This window comes from Sinocyclocheilus anshuiensis, unplaced genomic scaffold (genome assembly GCF_001515605.1).
Source record: "Sinocyclocheilus anshuiensis isolate Anshui unplaced genomic scaffold, SAMN03320099.WGS_v1.1 scaffold2206, whole genome shotgun sequence".
NCBI classification, from domain to species: Eukaryota; Metazoa; Chordata; class Actinopteri; order Cypriniformes; family Cyprinidae; genus Sinocyclocheilus; species Sinocyclocheilus anshuiensis.
This window is the reverse complement of record NW_015558552.1, coordinates 296,579-317,708: the sequence shown is the minus strand read 5'-3', so window position 1 is coordinate 317,708 and position 21,130 is coordinate 296,579. Positions and strand designations below refer to the sequence as shown.

The 21,130-nt window shown below is 37.7% G+C and overlaps 2 protein-coding genes across 3 annotated transcripts in view; one reads left to right on the top strand and one right to left on the bottom strand.

Moving 5' to 3' along the window:
* The window catches only part of LOC107679386 (cullin-3-like), an 18,721-nt gene extending 1,432 nt beyond the window's left edge, over window positions 1–17,289 (bottom strand). The window contains exons 1-15 of the mRNA XM_016474903.1: window positions 17,041–17,289; window positions 8,652–8,849; window positions 8,046–8,159; window positions 6,250–6,324; window positions 4,796–5,024; window positions 4,541–4,686; window positions 4,211–4,387; window positions 3,157–3,327; window positions 2,955–3,062; window positions 2,739–2,764; window positions 2,568–2,598; window positions 2,318–2,478; window positions 2,061–2,175; window positions 1,387–1,521; window positions 1,106–1,292 (exon numbers count right to left, since the gene is read on the bottom strand). Coding sequence (XP_016330389.1) covers window positions 1,106–1,292; window positions 1,387–1,521; window positions 2,061–2,175; window positions 2,318–2,478; window positions 2,568–2,598; window positions 2,739–2,764; window positions 2,955–3,062; window positions 3,157–3,327; window positions 4,211–4,387; window positions 4,541–4,686; window positions 4,796–5,024; window positions 6,250–6,324; window positions 8,046–8,159; window positions 8,652–8,849; window positions 17,041–17,124 — 1,957 coding nt within the window. The 5' untranslated portion in view covers window positions 17,125–17,289. The remainder of the gene's footprint in view (window positions 1–1,105; window positions 1,293–1,386; window positions 1,522–2,060; window positions 2,176–2,317; window positions 2,479–2,567; window positions 2,599–2,738; window positions 2,765–2,954; window positions 3,063–3,156; window positions 3,328–4,210; window positions 4,388–4,540; window positions 4,687–4,795; window positions 5,025–6,249; window positions 6,325–8,045; window positions 8,160–8,651; window positions 8,850–17,040) is intronic.
* A 1,135-nt stretch (window positions 17,290–18,424) lies between these two features.
* The window catches only part of LOC107679403 (muscleblind-like protein 1), a 74,539-nt gene continuing 71,833 nt past the window's right edge, over window positions 18,425–21,130 (top strand). For both annotated transcript variants that reach the window (XM_016474940.1, XM_016474935.1), the window contains exons 1-2: window positions 18,425–18,455; window positions 19,773–19,831. The gene's annotated coding sequence lies outside the window, so the exon portion shown is untranslated. The remainder of the gene's footprint in view (window positions 18,456–19,772; window positions 19,832–21,130) is intronic.

The window sequence follows — 21,130 nt, the reverse complement described above, 5'->3', positions numbered from 1 at the left end:
GAAAGAAGGCGTAACTTTTATTCTCGCTGTACTATTGTTGTTGCCGCCGCCGCCATGTCGTGGAGACGCTATGTGTTTCGTTGTGAAAGCGAAACTACTTTGTTTGGCCTTCCAAAAGAGGACACGACTAGAAATCAGTGGTTAAGTTGTATTTACAACACTGTTCCAGAACAGTTCAACCCAAATATTCAGATGTGTGCTGCGCATTTTATGGAGGATGAGGACTGTTTCCTGAACCAGTAGTCTACAATGTGTCTGTGGCACAAAGGTTGTTTCTATAAAGTGGGGCAGTTCCAACTTTGCAAGGACAGTCTGGCGCTTCTTACTCACAGCCTGTAAGCACGTTTTTTATATTTAAATAATTTGCCACTGATGATTCAACTGGTGAGTTTTGAGCAGTGTAGAGTAGCGCTTGTTGTTTGTTGTTTCTCCGATCACAAATGCAGACATGATTTTATTTTTACGCGGCGCGATACGCAACGCAACGCGTAAAAAGACAGTATAAGTCATTATAATCCATAATTGCATCCCACTGGATGCAACAAATGCCTCATTTGTAATGGGTTTTATTGGTTTTGTCTCGTCCTGCTGGGAGACGGCATCACAGTATGGTAAGGGGCGTAACATTTCCGTCACACGCTTGAGGCATTCGGCCAATCACAACGCACTGGATAGCTGGCCAATCAGAGCACACCTCGCTTTTTAGAATGATGAGCTTTGTAAAAATCGACGCGTTTCAGAAAGGCAGGGCAAAGAGGAGAAACAATAATGTACATTATATGGAAAATAATGTGTTTTTTGAACCTTAAACCGCATTGCATTACACCAAATACACAAAATAATGTTCTTTTTAGCAACGTCATATGACCCCTTTAATAAGTACTATAATAGCATATAAAAACACTAAAGTATTAAATGTACTAAAAGTAATTGCATGTACGTGCTAAAAATGTATATTAGTTTCTCTGCTTTTAGGTGTAAACTAACATATAGTTGACTCTAAAGCTTACAGAAAGTCCAGTGTTGAACTGATTTCTTTCAGATGATCACTCTTTGTCAGCCATTCATTCTGAGTCAACAGCGCCCCCTTGTGGCACCACAATACCTGTTTGTATTTTGACTCTGTGCAGTTTGGAGGTAAACTGGTCATTGACTGTAAACACATGGCCGCTCTCGATCTCTTTACTCTTGGGCTCTTTCGTGAGAACTCTCTGGGTGGGTTTCCCACAGGCTAGAGACTGCAGGGCCCGGACCAGCTCGCGCTCAGGGATGTCTGTCTCCTGCTGGATCTCCTAAAGGGTTAAAGAAGGGTCGACATGGGTGAAGGTTAAACTGATCGGATAAGCAGGGCGTTTAGATCAGGAACAGGTGGATAGGAGGTTTTACCTCAAAGGTAAACTTCCCTCTGTTGTTGAAGAGCATGAGGATGGTCATCTGGAAGGTGGACACCTGCAGAATGTGCTTCCGTGTGTTTGAGCCTGTTAGCAAAGCCCCGCCGACACCAACATCTGAGCCATCCTCCTAAAGAAAGAAAGAGAAAGAGAGAGAGAGAGAGGGAGAGGGAGAGAGAAAGAGAGTCATTTAATCATTTATTTAAGAAATAATTATAACCATTTATTACAAACAACCACCATGTGAGAAAGAGTCCAATGACAAAAAAATGTTCAGTCCTCACTAAAAGAAAAAAATGCTGCGTGAAACAACAAAATCACAGCCAATCAGAACATATTTGATGTTTAATATGTGGTTATGAGGAGGAGGATTTTAGACCAATGATATTCCACGGTGGGTGGAGCTACTCGGCACAGCAGGATAGAAATAAAAACCAAGTAAATGATAATATGTCATGTCACCCATCTTGTCACATAGACAAACTTGGGGGGGGGAGCATGTCCTAAAAGGTTGAAAACCCCTGATTTAGGGTGTTGAGGTGAGTCGTACCTTCTGAAGACCTCAAAAGCATGGCGTGGAGAGGGTGGGATGTTGCATTTTGGCGTGGCTGACTGCTAATCCAAAACGATAAGCAAACAGAGTTGAAGCAGCATGAAAACAGCACCCACCTGGAAGAACTCAGCAGACATGTCTAAAAACGGGACTTCAAAATCCTCCTCGTAGATGGACCGACCTTCTAACCCCAAAACCATCAGCATCTGACAGGCATTCCTGATGGCCCCTCTGCCATAAAACATGACAGCACAAACAAGATAAACACCCATTCCTTTACAACTGTGTATGTGTCTATAGACTTACAGCTGAAAGCTTTCATTCTTTAACTGGAGCACTGGAAAGAGAGACAGAATGACAGAAGAACACACACCTGTCAACCACCTCTCCCCTGCGTTCTCGAGCGATCATGTCCAGTAGAGTTTGTCTGAGATGATCTCTGATGCAGCCATACCGCACAACCTGATCTCTGAAGATGATCAAGCCGAGATTGTAGACATTCTCCACATTATTCTGCTGAACATACACACGGTCCTAGACAGAGGGAGAGAGAGAAAACATTCATGCAGGTTAAAACAGAGGGTTCAAATCCAGGCTTTGTAGTGTCCCAATTAGGGACGCACCAAAATGCCGAAACCGAAACTTCTGGATGCACTTGACCGAAAACCGAAACCGGTTTTTAATAATTAATAAATAATTTTATTAAATAATAAAAAAATAATTTTGTAAGACTTCATTTAAACTAAATAATTTTAATGATACTGAATTTAAAGAATATAAAGCTAATAAAATACAAGAGATCAACACCACAGAGAGACACCTGCAACATCAAGACAAACCACACAGTTTTGCATTTGCATTGTTTCAATGTTCTTTTTCTGTAAATGTGGACTTGGAGTGAATAGGCCCTTAGGTAGCAGTAATTATAGTTAGCTTATTTTAAAAACAACAACATAAGTCAAAGTGGAATGTGTGTGTGCGTGTGTGTGTGTGTGTGTGTGCATATGCACCTGTGATGTCTGCAGGTGGTGGCGGAATTCATCCATAGTGGTATTAGAGATGCTCATATCCCTAAACATGCCCTCCAGTTTAGAGGTGAACTGACAACCGCACTCCGTCTGAGAGAGAGAGAGATAGAGAGAGAGAGCATGAGTATCACATTAGACACAGAGGAATACAGTGAATGAGAGTAATGAAGGATATGACGTTCACCTTTAGTTTGGAGATCATATTTTTTTCAGAGTCATCTGAAACACTCTTATTGGTTAAGAGTCTTCTGGCCAGGTGCTGTTTGTAGTAACGCTCAAACACGTCCTTCTCCTGCATGAACCTGAACAGTACCATGGCCTTATCCAAGATAGACTCCACCTCCTGTTCTGTCAGCTACACACAAACACAATTATAAGGAAACAATTAAGAGATTAGTAATAACTTTGTTTCTGTATTATTTATATACTATAACAACACTTATGGTAACACTTTACAATAAGGTCCCATTAGTGTTAGTTAATGCATTAACTAACATTAACTAACAATGATCAACATTTGTTACAGTATTTATTCATCTTTTTTAACATTAGTTAATAAAAAAAAAAACTGCTTATTAGTTCATGTAAGCTCAGGTCCATTAAGTAATATTAAAATATACAACCTTTGATTTTAATAATGCATTAGTAGATAGATGTAGATGTATTTTTTTATTGTTAGTTCATGTTGCGGTAGTTTTACCGTATTTATTTTAATTAGCTTTTATTTTCTAATTTTTAGTTTTCATTTTAATTTTAGTTTAAGTTCTAAGAATTCTGTTGTGTGCTTTTGTCATTTAAATTTTTTTTTATTTTTTTTGCAAATACTTCTATTTAGCTTTAATTTTCTTATTTCGGTTTCAGTTTTATTTTTTATTTAATTAGTTACAAAGGCAACACTTTCAATTTTCATTTAAGTTCTTTAAGTTTTTAATCTAATGTTTATATTTTATTTCAGCTTTATTTCAATGAATAAAAATGTTTTTTAACAGTTTTAGTTAACTACACTATGTTGTTTGTTTATGTGGATATACATTCATCCATCAATCCATACCTATAATATATAACTCATATGCATGACAGTTCGTCCACTTTCACTGGACAGAAGTTGTTAAAATTGTCCATGTAGCAAAATGGTGTTTTTTTTAATTATGTCTTCAATATTGAACCAAATATATTGACCAAATTTGTAGGCAGAGTTTTCATCTTAAGAGCTAAAGATGGTAAAGCTAATCTCTCACCCCCTTCACTCCTTTCTTGAGTTTGTCGTCGATAAAGAGCGACAGGTACTCGGGTGATCGGGAATTGAGGTTGAGGAAATACTCAAAGTCTCCAGCGATAGTCTGTTTGAACAGCCTGTCATTGTTGAAGGACTCCTGCAGGAACCGGTCGAAGCGTGACTTCAAGTCCAACAAACCCTAAATGATTCAGATGAGAAAAATGAGAAAACGAGCATGCTTACTACTTATTACAACCCTACAGATTGTTGAGGCTGTTATATGTACACATTTCCACTAGTCTGAACTCTTTAACTTTGGCAGATTCATTTCCTCATGTTGGTAAATGTGTACCTGAATGTAGTCAACTGGGTTCTTGCCCTCTCCTTCCTCTGACACCAGCGCTTTACCCTGTTCTCTGAGGTACCAGCTCATGCACTCACACATCGTCTTCAGCCCGTTAGGAACCCGACCAAACAACTTATACATGCACGCCAGGTCTGAGAGAGAAAAGTGAGAAAAGATGAGAGAAACTGAATGAAATACGAAGCAAGAGAGGAAAATAGAAAGCTAGGGATAGATGATCGATCAAAACAAACAGCTGCTGACCTTCTGTCTTTCCATTCTTGAGCATGTGGACCAGTCCCGAGTTCTCCATCTCCACGATGGTCTTCATGTGTTTGGAGATGAGCTCTCTCTCCACCACCTTCACAATGGGCTCCTCAGTCGATTTATCCAGGCAGTGCATCACTCGTTCAATCTCTTCGTTTATCCGAGCCTCCACTTTCTTGATGTAGACGCTGGCACTGTTCTCCGCTAGAAACTTCTGACTTTCCATCTGCACAGATCCACACAAACATATAAACAGGGATATCATAACTACCACTGGTCAATACAGCCAGCCAAGCATAAATGAGCAAATTGATCAATTCAGGTCTTAACAATGAGGTTTTTTTTTTCTTTTTCAGATAAGTATTGGATTTGTACTTCCCAGCATTTTTTTACTGGCCATACCACAAAAAAATGACAAATTGTATTTTAAATCAATATATTGTACCAGAAAAAGACATTATATTTAATTATACACTTTTGCAATAATACTTGCTTTTAATCCGTAATCATAGCTGGAAATGCTGGAATTTTTAAAGAATATAAAAATCTGTATTTTATTATTACATCATCACTTTTTGAAAGAAATGAAATTGATAATAGTAAGAAATGTTTCTTGCACACTTTTATTGAAAGTAAAACAATAAAATTGGACAGAAAATATTTTAAATAGGGCTGCCCCCTAATAGTCGACTAACCTTTAGTCGACGACAAGAGGCTTGGTCGACCAAAATGTTATTAGTCGCAGAAAAAAAAATCCACAGGAAGTGGTGAGGTCATGCAGTCCGTGACGGACAGATCGTTAACGGCTGAATTTTGTGGTAATACAGTACATCCAAACGCTCGCCTATCATTCATCGACCTCAAATATGGCGTATCATCTGAAATATACAAATAGTAGCAACTTTCCATGGCCGCTCAATCTAAAGTTAACCTAGAAAAATGTGCGCTATTCAAGTCTCTGAACAGTAGCGCGCTCACAGCATGACAGCTAGAGATGTTGGTGCGGTCTCCGTCATTTTGGTCATACAGATAAGAGTAATACATTAAATTCAATTCAATTCAAGTTTATTTGTATAGCGCTTTTCGCAATACAAATCGCTGCAAAGCAGCTTTACAGAAAATTAAGTTTCTACAATATATTTAGTAGTAGCTTGTCAGTGGTGATTATATATTATATATATATATATATATATATATATATATATAAAGTATCTAATTGCAATAAGAAACTTTATACAAAAACATTTTTTACTGACCCCAAACTTTTGAATGGTAATGCCTGAATCTAGTGAAATACCAGCACAACTGCACTTTAAACTGATGTTCAGATGTACATAAAATATCTCATTACGATTTTTTTTGTCTGTGGCCATGGCAGTGACAATTAAATGTTTTGTAATATCCAAAATGATAAGCAAAGAGAGTAAAAGCAGTATAAAAGCAGTACCCACCTGAAAGAACTCAGCAGACATGTCTAAAAATGGGATTTCAAAATCCTCCTCGGCGCTCACGCCATGGCGGGTTCGCTATTTACCTGGCGGAATGTAATTTTTCATTTTTAAAAATGTTTGTGTGCTGCTGCGCGTCCCTGTGTGTGTAATAAGCAAAGTGTACGCGTGTTGTGCACCCGCATATAGGCGCATATTACTATCGCGCTCTTTAAATAACAAAGAAAAAATATTGCGCCAGACTTTAGACCAGGTTTGAGTTGGTCTATGGCGCAGTCTATTTTCAGTTCCTCAAAATAGCAACACGCCAACAATGCGCCTGAACACACCTCTTTTTTAGGCCAGCGCGCCCATGGGCTTAAATGCATTTGCTATTTAAACAACGCAGCGCAAGACGGGAAAATGAGAACTGCGTCGTGCTGAAACTAGCAAAAACACTTGCGCCACATTGAGCCGGGTGTATGATAGAGCCCACTATGTTTATTTGTGTGCACTCACAATAACAACAAAACATTGCGCTTTTGTAAAATAATGAAAGCAAACAGGGTGCGCTTTCTGCCGTCTCGGCCTCTGTGAACATGAGGGCGAAACTCTATCTATGGAGAGTGAAATGTCTACTTTCAAATGAAACAATTCAAATCTGAAAAAAAAAAAAAAAAAAAATTCTCAGATTATGTAATCCGTATGAAACATGCATACAGGCGCATCCACTACTGTGGCGATGACGAGTCAGTGTCGCCGACTTCGTCTCTTAAGCCGAAAACACTAGTTTATCAATAGGTTATCAATATGTTAATGCAGTTTAATCTTACTGTTTTTCCCTGACACATTCATAATCATTACTTCTGCCGGTATGCCGTGGCAAGCTTTATGCGTGCGCTTGAGCGTTTATTAGGCTATGTAGGCAATTAAAGGCTCATTATCATGATTTAAATGGTTTATAAACATGCGATTAGTCGACTAATGCTAAAAATTAATGACTACTAGTCGACCACAAAATTCTTTAGTTGAGGGCAGCCCTAATTTTAAATATCAATATATTATTTTTATTCAGTTCTATACAACAGAATCAGATTTAACAGATTTTTTTTTGTTTAATTATCCAAATATATATATATCAGAATCAGAATCAGAAGAGCTTTATTACCAAGGTCCAAGGTGATTTTTTTAGCCCTTTTCCTCACTCTGGAGATGTAAAGATCTTGGAGGCTGGGCAGAGGGGCACCAATAATCCTCTCAGCAGTCCTGACTGTCCGACTGTAGTCTCTTGATGTCTCATTTGGTAGCTGATGTTCGGCCAGCTGTTGCATCGCGGCGCTCACGCACGCGTCCGGAGTATACATTTTATTGTAAGAGTAATACTTGTGATCTTTCAATGATGGTGACGTTGAAGTCATGTGACTGGTGTACTTCATTTATAGCCTACGTTTAGCTCTTTACCTCTGGCGATTGTATTCAGGCTTCAAAATTCATAAATGTCATGTTTACTTGTGAAGATTATCATGAACAAAACGTGCAAGAATCATAAACTTTTGTTGGTCACAGAGCTTATTTTCTGCAATAATTTAAATCCTACTGGGTTTTTGTCAAGAGAACAAGAGTGATGCTAACTTCAGGTTTGGCTTACTACTAAAATGTCACAACTGCAGTGTCCTATGGTCAGGTCAGTAAATGTTTAGGATCATTAAAACTTTTTAGAAGGTTGTGTGATCCATGAGTCCCTCCCTGAACCTGCTAAAACAAAGACATCAGAACATCTGTTAAGTTACAACCCACCAAAAAAAGTCTAAACAACTTACCATGTACATCAAAATGTCTCTAATCATGACCATGGCAGTCTGATGATCATTCCATGCTTGATTTAACGTCTGCAGGAAATTGTTATTTAAAGAGTGAAGCACGTCTTCTCGTACCTGAAGACAGGCAAAAAAAAATCAAAGCTGTTATGAGAGCAGCTCAAGCACATGGGTTTCATCCACCTGAGTGTACAATGACATCACCCTGTGAACAACTCCACTGGGACGGGCAGGTTTCCGCCATCTGCTTCATCTCCAGAACTGACATCATTAACAGCCAGCACCAGAGATAAAACCCCAGGGTTTTCATTAAGCTATATATAAATATATATGTAGTGAAGATGTGAGACCGTGTCCTTAAGATCTTCTCAAATCAGTCTGTTCAATTTAAATTCTCATCACACGCCATCAAATTCATTAAGCAGGTCTTTTAAGCAGTGGTGAAATCACTGTAACATCATCTCGTGTGGCTTACTGCTAATTTAACTTCAGCAACTAAAGCCTGTGACACTTTATAACACTCAAAAGTTGAATCCAGATCTCTAGGAACTCATGTGTTTTCTCTAAAGCCTTACAGGAAAGATCTAAGAGTGAGACAGGAGCTCATACTTTGTTGATGAGGTGTTCGGTGACCACCTCTCTGAGGCCCGTGTAGAGCTTCTCCCCATGTTTGTGCAGCACCATGGTGTAGGCGTTCCTGTAGAGCTCCTCAAAGCTCAGCCCACTGTTGTTCTTCCGCTGGATCTCCTGGATGGCGTTCTTCAGAAGATCCCAGATGTTATTCACATACTTCTCATCCATGGTCATCTACAAAAACAAACAAATCACCAAATTATAAAAAAAAAAATTGAAACGCTTATGACAACTAGATACAAAACGTTTTAGGAGGGATGCGCCTTATCAGCACGGACCAATATTGTTTTTTATTCAAATAAATTATCAGCATCATTCTAATTGGACCAAGATTGGTTTAATAAAACAGTGTGTATTTTCCAATTAAAGCTGCATACTCTTTCTGATTAGATGGTTGCAAAAGTACTAAAAAGTTATTGCATGTCTTACATATTATTACACTTACATATTATAATGCCACTTTATCGTTTTAAACATATATATATATATATAATGATTTAAATTTACATATTATAATATGATGACGATGTTTGGTTTTAACTTGCAAAATGTGTGTAAACATTAGCCAAAACACAGCATAGATCTATAAAATTGGCCTAACATCGATATGACATTGGTGTAACATTTATCAGCTGTAAGCAATGGCCAAAACTTTTACAGTACTAGCAGGTAATTTAGTCAAAACTGAAATAATATACACTTACATATAGCACAAGATCTGCTGTACACTACCATTAAATGTTTCTGATTATGCTCAGTCTAAGTCTGCATTTATCAAAAATGCAGCAAAAACAGTTACACTGTGAATTATTATAATGTAAAAAATTCAATGTGAATATATTTTGAAATGTAAATGCTATTACTGTGATGGCTGATTTCCAGCATCATTACTCCAGTCTTCAGCGTCACATGATCCTTCAGAAATCATGCTAATATGCTGATTTGTTGCTCAAGAAACATTTCTAATAATATATATGTTTTTTTTTCATCAATGTTGATAACAGTTGGGCTGCAAAATATATTTGTGGAAATCTTGATACATTTTTGATGGATAGAAAGTTTAAAATAACAGCATATATTTGAAATAGAAATCTTTTGTAAAACCATACATTTCTTTATTGTCACTTCTGATCAATTTAATGCATCCCTGCTGAAAAAAAAAAAGAATCATATTGACCTCAAACTTTTGAACCGTATACTCGACTCAACTCAAGTTTTTAGACGCCGAGACTCACTTTGCTCTCTGCACACATCACAACCTTGCAATCACAAAAGAGGAGACCTCATTGACTTTATTCAGCACAGGAAACCGTAGGCCACTTTCTGAGCCCGTTAAAAGTAAAACGACTTACAACATTCTAATGTGCATTTAATGTGCCAACAGGACTGCAGGTCACTTGCTCATATGCTCAACCCTTGATACTGGGCCAACAAAATCAATTTTCCTTCACGACCAAATCTACAGGCCAACTCCAGAGCTCCTGATAGCTTCAAGTGACTCAGCAGAGCTAATCTCACAAACAAGAAGTCTAATGGCTAATCATATGTGTGAATTACATTTTTAAACAGCAGTGAGTAATTATGCAAGTCAAAACAACACTTCAGCACAGCTCATGCTAATTATAATGCTTGTCACGGTGTTAGTAATACTGCTCCTGTGATAAATCAACACGCATTGTAGATTCAGACACAGAGAACGCCTCGCTCTCACCCATCTGTCTCTCTCTGTCTGCTAAGCCTTAAGACAGACAGGTTTTGAGACTCATCGATCTGTGTAGACTAGTCTATGGATTAAAGAAATTAATGTGGGTAAAATCTTTACAAGTGGGTGTGAGTGTGAAAGTCCACCTCTTACAACATTTTGCTAAAAGGCTACCTGAATCACATTTGGTTTGGCAATCGTTGGATTCTGCAGAAGACAGTTGCACTTTCGAAAAAGTTAAGCTAACACAAAGAGGAACCAGTTTTTCCATGAACAGGAATCCCTGAAGCAAAACGTGTGCATGTGTGTCAAGCAAGTAAGTAGGCCCAGGTTTCCAAACTGGGTTTCTGTAGGATCAGGTCATGTCGATGCAAAGGCACTGATGAAGAAAGTCCAGAGAGTCTTTGAACAGTAAGACATACATTACCCAAAACCGTAAACCCTGATCATTTCACGGTATTGGCACATAGCATTCATGAATTTGCCAGACACACTTACCCAAAGTGACTTTGTTTGCATTTAAAGTGTACATTTTATCAGCTCATGCATTCGCTGTGACTTGAACCCTTGCTCTGCAGTTCAAGCTAAAGGAATGCTAAAAGCACTTATATTCTTTTATTAAAACAAGTCTGAACTTCATTTAAAAAACAAGTTAGAAGACTATAAACTTACACTACTGCTCAAAAGTTGGAGGTTGTTTTTTTTTAATGTTTTTAAGTCTCTTATGCTCACCAAGGCTGCATTTTTTGAACAAAAATACAGTAAAAACTTGGGGTGGGGGAAAAACATCGATACAGCATAGCATCGCGATATTTTCCGCAGCAATACTGCATCGATACACGGACGCCAAGTATCGATCTTTTATTATACTATTTGGTTGAATAATAAAATAAATTTCTTTACAGTCCACTAGATGGTGGTGTTGAGTTGTTTTCTAAAATGTACGGCAAGCAGTTGATTATCCCACTTCTTCCATGGTAATTTGCCAAGTTATAGACAAGTTATGTGAAAGTCCACCTCTTACAACATTTTGCTAAAAGGCTACCTGAATCACATTTGGTTTGGCAATCGTTGGATTCTGCAGAAGACAGTTGCACTTTCGAAAAAGTTAAGCTAACACAAAGAGGAACCAGTTTTTCCATGAACAGGAATCCCTGAAGCAAAACGTGTGCATGTGTGTCAAGCAAGTAAGTAGGCCCAGGTTTCCAAACTGGGTTTCTGTAGGATCAGGTCATGTCGATGCAAAGGCACTGATGAAGAAAGTCCAGAGAGTCTTTGAACAGTAAGACATACATTACCCAAAACCGTAAACCCTGATCATTTCACGGTATTGGCACATAGCATTCATGAATTTGCCAGACACACTTACCCAAAGTGACTTTGTTTGCATTTAAAGTGTACATTTTATCAGCTCATGCATTCGCTGTGACTTGAACCCTTGCTCTGCAGTTCAAGCTAAAGGAATGCTAAAAGCACTTATATTCTTTTATTAAAACAAGTCTGAACTTCATTTAAAAAACAAGTTAGAAGACTATAAACTTACACTACTGCTCAAAAGTTGGAGGTTGTTTTTTTTTAATGTTTTTAAGTCTCTTATGCTCACCAAGGCTGCATTTTTTGAACAAAAATACAGTAAAAACTTGGGGTGGGGGAAAAACATCGATACAGCATAGCATCGCGATATTTTCCGCAGCAATACTGCATCGATACACGGACGCCAAGTATCGATCTTTTATTATACTATTTGGTTGAATAATAAAATAAATTTCTTTACAGTCCACTAGATGGTGGTGTTGAGTTGTTTTCTAAAATGTACGGCAAGCAGTTGATTATCCCACTTCTTCCATGGTAATTTGCCAAGTTATAGACAAGTTAAAACTAGTATTGCTCTTTGCAGCGCAATATTTGACCAAATGGGTAAAAATTACGGTTATTTTGGTCAGTAACGGAATTATAGAATTACAGAATTATAACATTTATTTGAATTATCGATTGTTTGTTCGAGAGAGAGAGAAAGAGAGAAAGATGACAGTTGTGTGTGTGAATTACCTGTGTCTGTGCATCTCTCTCTACAAACAATGAAGTTGTGAGTTTAGTTACTTAAACAGAGATGTTACCTCCTCGTTGCTGAGGAATATAATGCAGTGATCCAGTATCTAAGCCATTTTATTAATGGAAGTAGCAGGGCAGCGTTGACAAGTTTGGCCTACTCCTAAACGTTTCTGTGTGCGCAGCGGGATCTCCGATCTCCCTCTCTCTGTGTGCAAGTGATGTGTGTGTGCGTTCGTGTGTGTCAATTAAAGCAGCGGCGCATTAATATAGAACAGTAATTAAACTGACTTGGAACTACCTGTGCATTAAACGGTTTTAATGCATATCTGCCAGCCAATCAGAATCAAAAATTCCAACAGACCATGGAATAAATGAAAGTAAAATATTCTAAGAGCACAGCAGTGCATAGTATACCTGTTGTAGCACATTGTTTACTTTAAGAGTAAATGTTGTTTAATTTAAATGTAACATTTTTATTTTAATGTAAGACTATGTTTTATTTATTTTAAATTTAGCAGTAAATTACTTTCAAATGCCCCAATTGCTAACCGAGACTTGTCATTTGCACTTATATATTGTTACTATTTTGTTAGTTTTGACTGCTTTTATTGTCCTCATTTGTAAGCTGCTTTGGATAAAAGCGTCTGCTAAATGACTAAATGTAAATGTAGTAAATTTCACAAATAATTAAAGAATTGTCAAGTAACAGCAGTTTTGAAGTTTAAAAACTGGAAAAAAATATATTTTTGTAAAACCTACTCCTATGAAAACTCATTTTTACAGTGAAATTGTAAAATATTGAGAATTTAGTTTCAGATTTTTTAAAAACATGTATTATGCACACACACACAAACACACACACACACATACACACACATACACACACACACACATATATCGCAGAATATTGCAATATATTTAAAATCGCAATAATATTGTATCGTGACACAAGTATCGTGATAATATCGTATCGTGGGGCCTCTGGTGATTCCCACCCCTAGTAAAAACAGTAATATTGTGAAATATTATTACCATTTTAAATAATAATAGATTTATATTTATTCCTGTGTAGGGGTGTGCGATATATATCGTCTGCGATAATATCATAACTGTTGTTTTAACGATGTGCGATTTGACATTATCGAGTATTTTGCAAAAAACTTTCAAAATACCCCTACAGAGCGTATGCATACATTACGTGAAGTCTAGACTAGTGCGCGCGTGCATTTAGAGTGCTGATGATTCAGTCTATTACAATACATTTAGAATGATCACAAATTCAAGACATGGGGGCAGAAAATGTATATATTTATACCACTTCAAATAGCCTAGTTAATCAATTTCACACGAAGAGTGCCGTTTTTTTCTCCAAAAATGACAATGATTACAAATGTGATATTGATTTTTTACAAAAGGTCAAAATGCCCATAAAATGTAAAAATCAGTTAAAACTTATTGGAAAAGATTTATTTCTATCAGTGTGAACTGACCACTGCACAGAATATGAAGAATATCAAGTCAGCTGTCCACGGCAGTCCTTAACATATCAGCACAATAACACACTCAGCAAAATATCGTCTAATTATCGTTATCGATAAAATCCCAGAAAATATAGAGATATTCTTTTTTGTTAATATCGCACACCCCTATTCCTGTGTTTGCAAAGCTGAATTATCAGCAGCCATTACTCCGGTCTTCAGTGTCAGAAATCATTCTTATATGCTGATTTGGCACTCAAGAAACATTTCTTATTATTATCAATGTTGAAAACAGTTGTGCTACTTAATACTTTTGTGCAAACCATGCTACATGTTTTTTTTTTTTCAAGATTTAAGAATAGAAAGTTGAAAAGAACAGCATTTATTTGAAATGAAATCTTTTGTAACATTATAAATGTCACTTTTGATCACTTTATTACATCCTTGCTTAATAAAAGTGTCCATTTCTTTAACTTTTGAATGGCAGTGTATATAAACTATAAAACAACTTTGCACATTTCTATAAAATGATGAATCCTGGAACAGTGACCCAATGGGACTGAAGGGTTTGAAGATTAATTAAAAGTCAGATCACAAAATTACAGGTGACTATCTGCAGTAACAGGACTCAATTTTGTGCTGTTTTGGAGGTACAACAAAGCAAGAACAACCAGAAGAATCATAACTGGTTAGGTCTGAATTTACTAAGTAATGTGCAGTAAAGGATTTTGAAAATGACAGCAAGCACCAAGCTTCTATATGCTACTGATTTTGACAAAGATATGTCCATGACACCATGACCTTTAATAAGGAACTGCATGTTCATGTTTCAAGGCACAATGAAAAGCTAAAGAGAAACTTGACAAACAATGTGAATGCAGAAGAGAGCTGAGAGAATGTGGGGTGTATCGGGTGAGAATACAGGCCACATATTGAGAGGGTAATACTATGACGACAAAGTAAAGGCAGCTGTGAGATTTCTAATGAATTCCTCTGACAGTTTGGGTTAAACAAATCAATTTTGCTTGGTTGGAACAGCAGCTACGCTAATTATGTTTCTATTTGTTTCTCTGTTTTTTGCCACGGGATTGACATCCCGTGGTAACTAGGATTTACACAAGCTTCAGTCTGGATCCAGAACACCTGAGAAGAGATGATGCCAACCCCTCAGAGGACCTCAGATGATGCCAACCCTGAAACAACATACAGAACTACCACATTTTGCTATAAGTTTGATTGCATCATATAATAATTGCAGTTAATAGTGTTCATTGTCTGTTTTATTATGTCTTAAATTGATTTTTCCGTACTGCTGGTTCGTCTGGTCAGAGGAGAACTGGCCCCCCGACTGAGCCTGGTTTCTCCCAAGGTTTTTTCTCCATTCTGTCACCGATGGAGTTTTGGTTCCTTGCCGCTGTCGCCTCTGGCTTGCTTAGTTGGGGACACTTCATTTCCAGCGATACCGTTGACTTGATTGCAAAGATACTATTTAAACTGAGCTGGATGTTGACATCACTGAATTCAATGATGAACTGTCTTTAACTGAAAAATTTGTTTACTATTGTCATTTTGCATTATTGATACACTATTTTCCTAATTAATGCTGTTCAGTTGCTTTGACACAATCTGTATTGTTAAAAGCGCTATATAAATAAAGGAGACTTGACTTGACTTGACAGGGCAAGACACGTCCAACCCAACAAGTAGCCTAAACGCAGCTTCTGAACGAAATCTTATCTGAACCAAAATGCCATTCACACAGTCCTGCGGACATGCTGACAGGTGTCAGGGGGTTTCCAGACCTTCAAGAGAAGAATATTTCCGATGCACAAACAGAAAATAACTGCATGGAAACATTTTCACTTCTCTGCATATCATCAAGTAATTCTGACCTAGTTCATTCCATCAGAGCATCACCAACACACCGACAGTCCTGCAATGCACATAATTTGTTCTGAGTGGAGCTAATAAAAGAACAGAAAATTGCAGAATATTGCAGAGAGATGCACGTCATACTGATGCAAAGGGTGCTGCAGTCACTGTGAAAGACAAAAACACAGCTGCTGAGGACATCAATCATCAGTGTGATAATCTACACAACACTAACAAACACCTATGACACCTGAAGACTATCTAAACCTGAGGTTTTCAAAATGGGGTCCGGGGAACACCAGGGGGCTACAAAAGAGTGCTAGGGGGTTCGTAAAAATAAACAAATAAAAAGACTAAAATAAATATAAAAAATTTATTAAAATAAATAAAAATTAGATGTGCGACCAGTACAGCTGATGGGCACCATTTACTTCCATTGTAGGAAAAAAATACTATGGAAGTCAATGGTGCCCATCAACTGTTCGGATATTAACATTTTTCAAAATATCTTCTTTTGTGTTCAACAGAGGAAAGAGACTCATACAGGTTTGGAATAAGTGAGGGTGAGTAAATGATGACAGAATTTTCATTCTGGAAGTGAACTAATCCTTTAATTTTCCATAATATAATTGTCTTTATACATAAAAACATATAGCTGCCTTTCAAATTTTAGAAAGGGATCCCTCATACCAGGATGATCATAGTAGGGGTCCTTGGCATCTAAAAGATTGACAAACCTCTGGTCTACGCAACAGCAGCCTGAGCCTCAACAAAACACAGCACCAACCAATGACAAGAAACTAAATTAACCAGACAACAAAACCATAACAATCAGTATAGTAATATATACAGCATCGATGACAATGAAAAAAGAAAAAAAAAATCAATCATCAACACCGCAAACAACAACCAGTTACAGCAAAACACACAACATCAAACATTTGAGTGGCAACAAAACAGCAAAGTGCCAGCCTGACAACTCAAGACCCAAAACCAGATCAAAACACAAGAAGACAAGCAGATCAAAAGGAAAGACTTCATGTTCTCTGAAGGATCTACAGTGCTGTACGTATCTACAGTTTTACGGTCAAAACATAAAGACTCTGTACGAAAGAATCATTGAGTTTTGAACACTTTCTACACTGAAAACATGCAACCTCAAAACATGTAAACCCGCTGTGGCCTGCTGCTCTGACCGATCCCCGGCTCTCGAGTTCTCCCCACGACCGCCTGAGGCGCGCTCATCTCGGCTGATACTCACGGGAAAGGCGCGGATCCGCATCTTGGTGTCCTTCTTGGTGCCGGGTTTGAGGTTGGACATGTTTGGGTTAGGGAGCGATGCCATCAACAGATGTTAGGGTGGGTGTGTTGAGGGGAAACACGGACAAATTTCGCCCTCTTTCCCCCCCAGGTTTGAGTCCCTGTAGCTTACTCTCCCTCTGTCTCTACAGCGATGGCGGATGACTGGGTGACATCTCGCGAGAGTGTTGATTGTGCTAACAGGAATGCATCCAATATCGCGAGAAAGGGGGCCAGCTGGGGCTGACATGTGGTAAACAGCAGTCTGGCGCTGAAGAAAGAACAACTTTCATGGATTCACCGGTATCGTAGTTTAAAACAATATCATGAAGTGTGATAATGACATCTAACACCATTAGTATGTTATGGTAGTATTTCTTAGATTTAGTTTCCAAATATAACTAGGATTATTTGTATTTAACCTTTTATATTTAGTTATTTAGCAGACGCTTTTATCCCTCATACCAGGATGTTCATAGTAGGGGTCCTTGGCATCTAAACGATTGACCAACCTCTGGTCTACGCAACAGCAGCCTGAGCCTCAACAAAACACAGCACCAACCAATGACAAGAAACTAAATTAACCAGACAACAAAACCATAACAATCAGTATAGTAATATATACAGCATCGATGACAATGAAAAAAGAAAAAAAAAATCAATCATCAACACCGCAAACAACAACCAGTTACAGCAAAACACACAACATCAAACATTTGAGTGGCAACAAAACAGCAAAGTGCCAGCCTGACAACTCAAGACCCAAAACCAGATCAAAACACAAGAAGACAAGCAGATCAAAAGGAAAGACTTCATGTTCTCTGAAGGATCTACAGTGCTGTACGTATCTACAGTTTTACGGTCAAAACATAAAGACTCTGTACGAAAGAATCATTGAGTTTTGAACACTTTCTACACTGAAAACATGCAACCTCAAAACATGTAAACCCGCTGTGGCCTGCTGCTCTGACCGATCCCCGGCTCTCGAGTTCTCCCCACGACCGCCTGAGGCGCGCTCATCTCGGCTGATACTCACGGGAAAGGCGCGGATCCGCATCTTGGTGTCCTTCTTGGTGCCGGGTTTGAGGTTGGACATGTTTGGGTTAGGGAGCGATGCCATCAACAGATGTTAGGGTGGGTGTGTTGAGGGGAAACACGGACAAATTTCGCCCTCTTTCCCCCCCAGGTTTGAGTCCCTGTAGCTTACTCTCCCTCTGTCTCTACAGCGATGGCGGATGACTGGGTGACATCTCGCGAGAGTGTTGATTGTGCTAACAGGAATGCATCCAATATCGCGAGAAAGGGGGCCAGCTGGGGCTGACATGTGGTAAACAGCAGTCTGGCGCTGAAGAAAGAACAACTTTCATGGATTCACCGGTATCGTAGTTTAAAACAATATCATGAAGTGTGATAATGACATCTAACACCATTAGTATGTTATGGTAGTATTTCTTAGATTTAGTTTCCAAATATAACTAGGATTATTTGTATTTAACCTTTTATATTTAGTTATTTAGCAGACGCTTTTATCCATAGCGTCTTGTCTTACAAATGAGGAACATTTACAAGCAATTTACTGGTAGGTTATTGTCGACATTAACAGGAGATTTCTTGTTTTGAATCAGAGATAATAGGAAAAAAAATAACTAGCACGTTATTATATAGCCTAGATTTACAGAAGACACTTACTTAAGAAGCACTTAAAATATATTTGCATTATATTAGCAGAATATCACACCGAGTTGCCTTAAATTTAATGAAATATAGCACAAAAACATTTTACGCAAAACATTTTACAAATAAATAAAAAATGATAACAATTATGCTAAATTTACATTGCAAAGGTGGCACAGAAGCGCTTCTGAAGTGGCATTTTGGTGTCTTTACACAGACTGTTTAATGCTGCTCAGTTGTGCCATAAATTCATTTACACAGCAATTACCCTAGTATACTTTGATACTAGGGGCTCAGGTGGGTCGGAGCAGGTATAATTTAAGACTGGCTTTTATGCAGCATTGCATCGTCATACTGAATTTTGAGCAGGCACAGTGCAGCCTTAACTTAGCGGTGTAAAGACACCTTTAGGAATATTTATTTAATGTATACGTTTCATAATGACAATAAGACAATTTCTGTACTCTTTTTGGTCAAACGTCACTAAAATCTTCTTGTGACAAGTTTGTTAAAAAGAATTTGAAAAATTGCTAAGAAAAGTGGATATTTCGTAGAAGTTCTAGTTCTAGTAATGCCAAACTGACACTGCAAAGGTGGCACAGAAGCGGTTCTGAAGTGGCATTTAGGTGTCTTTACACAGACTGTTTTATACTGCTCAGAAGTGGCTTAACTGCATTTGATACTAAGGGCTGATTAGCAAGCAAGCATCATTTATTCTGGCTTTGATGCAGCATTGTGTCTTTACACTGAATTTTGAGCAGATATGTGGCTGTGTAAAGATGCCTCAATATATATATTTAGGATATTTTGTTATGTAATGCAATACAATTCATACATTTTAACACTGTGATACCACAGTGACTGTAGGCTGGTTTGGCATATTCATGTAACACACAATAGGCAATAGGAACATTTTACACAGTTACATTATTCTTGAGAAATGTTTTATATCAAATGGATAATAAAGAACAAACCACTGAAGTGTAGTACAAAGTAAAACAAACAATCCTTACCCTGCAGGTCCTGCCCGCACCATCTGTATCTGATTGGACATGGACACAGACGTAGGAAGCTGGATTGTGAGTAGTGAATTGCAACAATGCTGGACAGAATCCATAAGTATGTTCTGGGTGCTTATGCAGTTCAGTCCATGTGTGGGAAAAATTATGCGGTACTTCTCAAGCCCTGTTAATTGACTGTGATTGTAGTGATCACCCTGCTGTTTTTGCCTTGTTTTCCCTTAAAGCTACTATAATGCTGTTTCTGGTTGAGGCGTTATTGAGGCCAGCAGGGGGTGTTCATTCTGTGATCTGCATGGGTTTTCATGCCCCAGTATAGAAATTGAAATACTTTATTGTGAGAAGGCGACGTCCTTTAGATGAGACATTAAAGCGAGGATGCTGTGGTCAGTAATAATCCCAAGGTGTCTCTTGAAAAGAGTGGCCAAATTTGCCTGCTGGCAAGCGCAGCTTCCTAAACATTGGCTCCTGTCCACTGATAGCTGGTGTGTGGTGGGCTTTCTGGTGCATTATGGCTGCATCTGGTGCATTGAAAGGATCTGGTCTCACACTGCTCTGTTTAGGAAACATAGGTGACGTTTACCTCAGTGACTGTTTGTGTGCTAAATCTGAAGGCTTGATTTTATTGATTATTTGCATCCTTTGACTGTTGTCTTCACAGTTGTTTTGCTTATTTAATGATCCTTGTAAAAGAGAGCTCTGCATATGAAAATATTTTGAAACGCTTGTTATTTGATGCTTGGTAATGCATCTCTTTAGTAGAGTTGATAAACTGCATTTCTGTGCTATTATTGCTAGTCTATAAATATGCATCATGCAAAAACAAAACATTTGAATAGTCATTGATGCGAGGCATAGGCATAATTAATTAGCTAAGCTAAGTATATTAAAGTTAGTCTAAAACATGTTTCTGAAATGAAATATTAAAGAGATAATTCACCCAAAATGTAAAACTGTAATTTACTCACTGTTATGTCTTTAAAAGCCTGTGTGACTTTATTTCTTATGTTGAACTTCAAAAGAAGATTCTTTGAAAAATGACTTTTTTTTTTTGTCCACATAATGGAAGTCAGTGGTTACCACCATTCTTCAAAATATCTTATTTTCTTCCACATACATTTTTGGCGGAACCATGACTTTTTTTAAAAGATCATCTTTTGATATATGGAGGGCCAAATCTTACAGAAATAAAAAATTATTAAATAAATAAATGTAATGATATTACATTTACATTAATGATAGGCATTAATGACTTGATAAATCAAATCCATTAATTTTTAATTGAATTAGGTCTAAATTTACTTTCGTATGACTTTTTTCCTTTATTATTTTCTTTATTTATTTTTAGCTATATATATA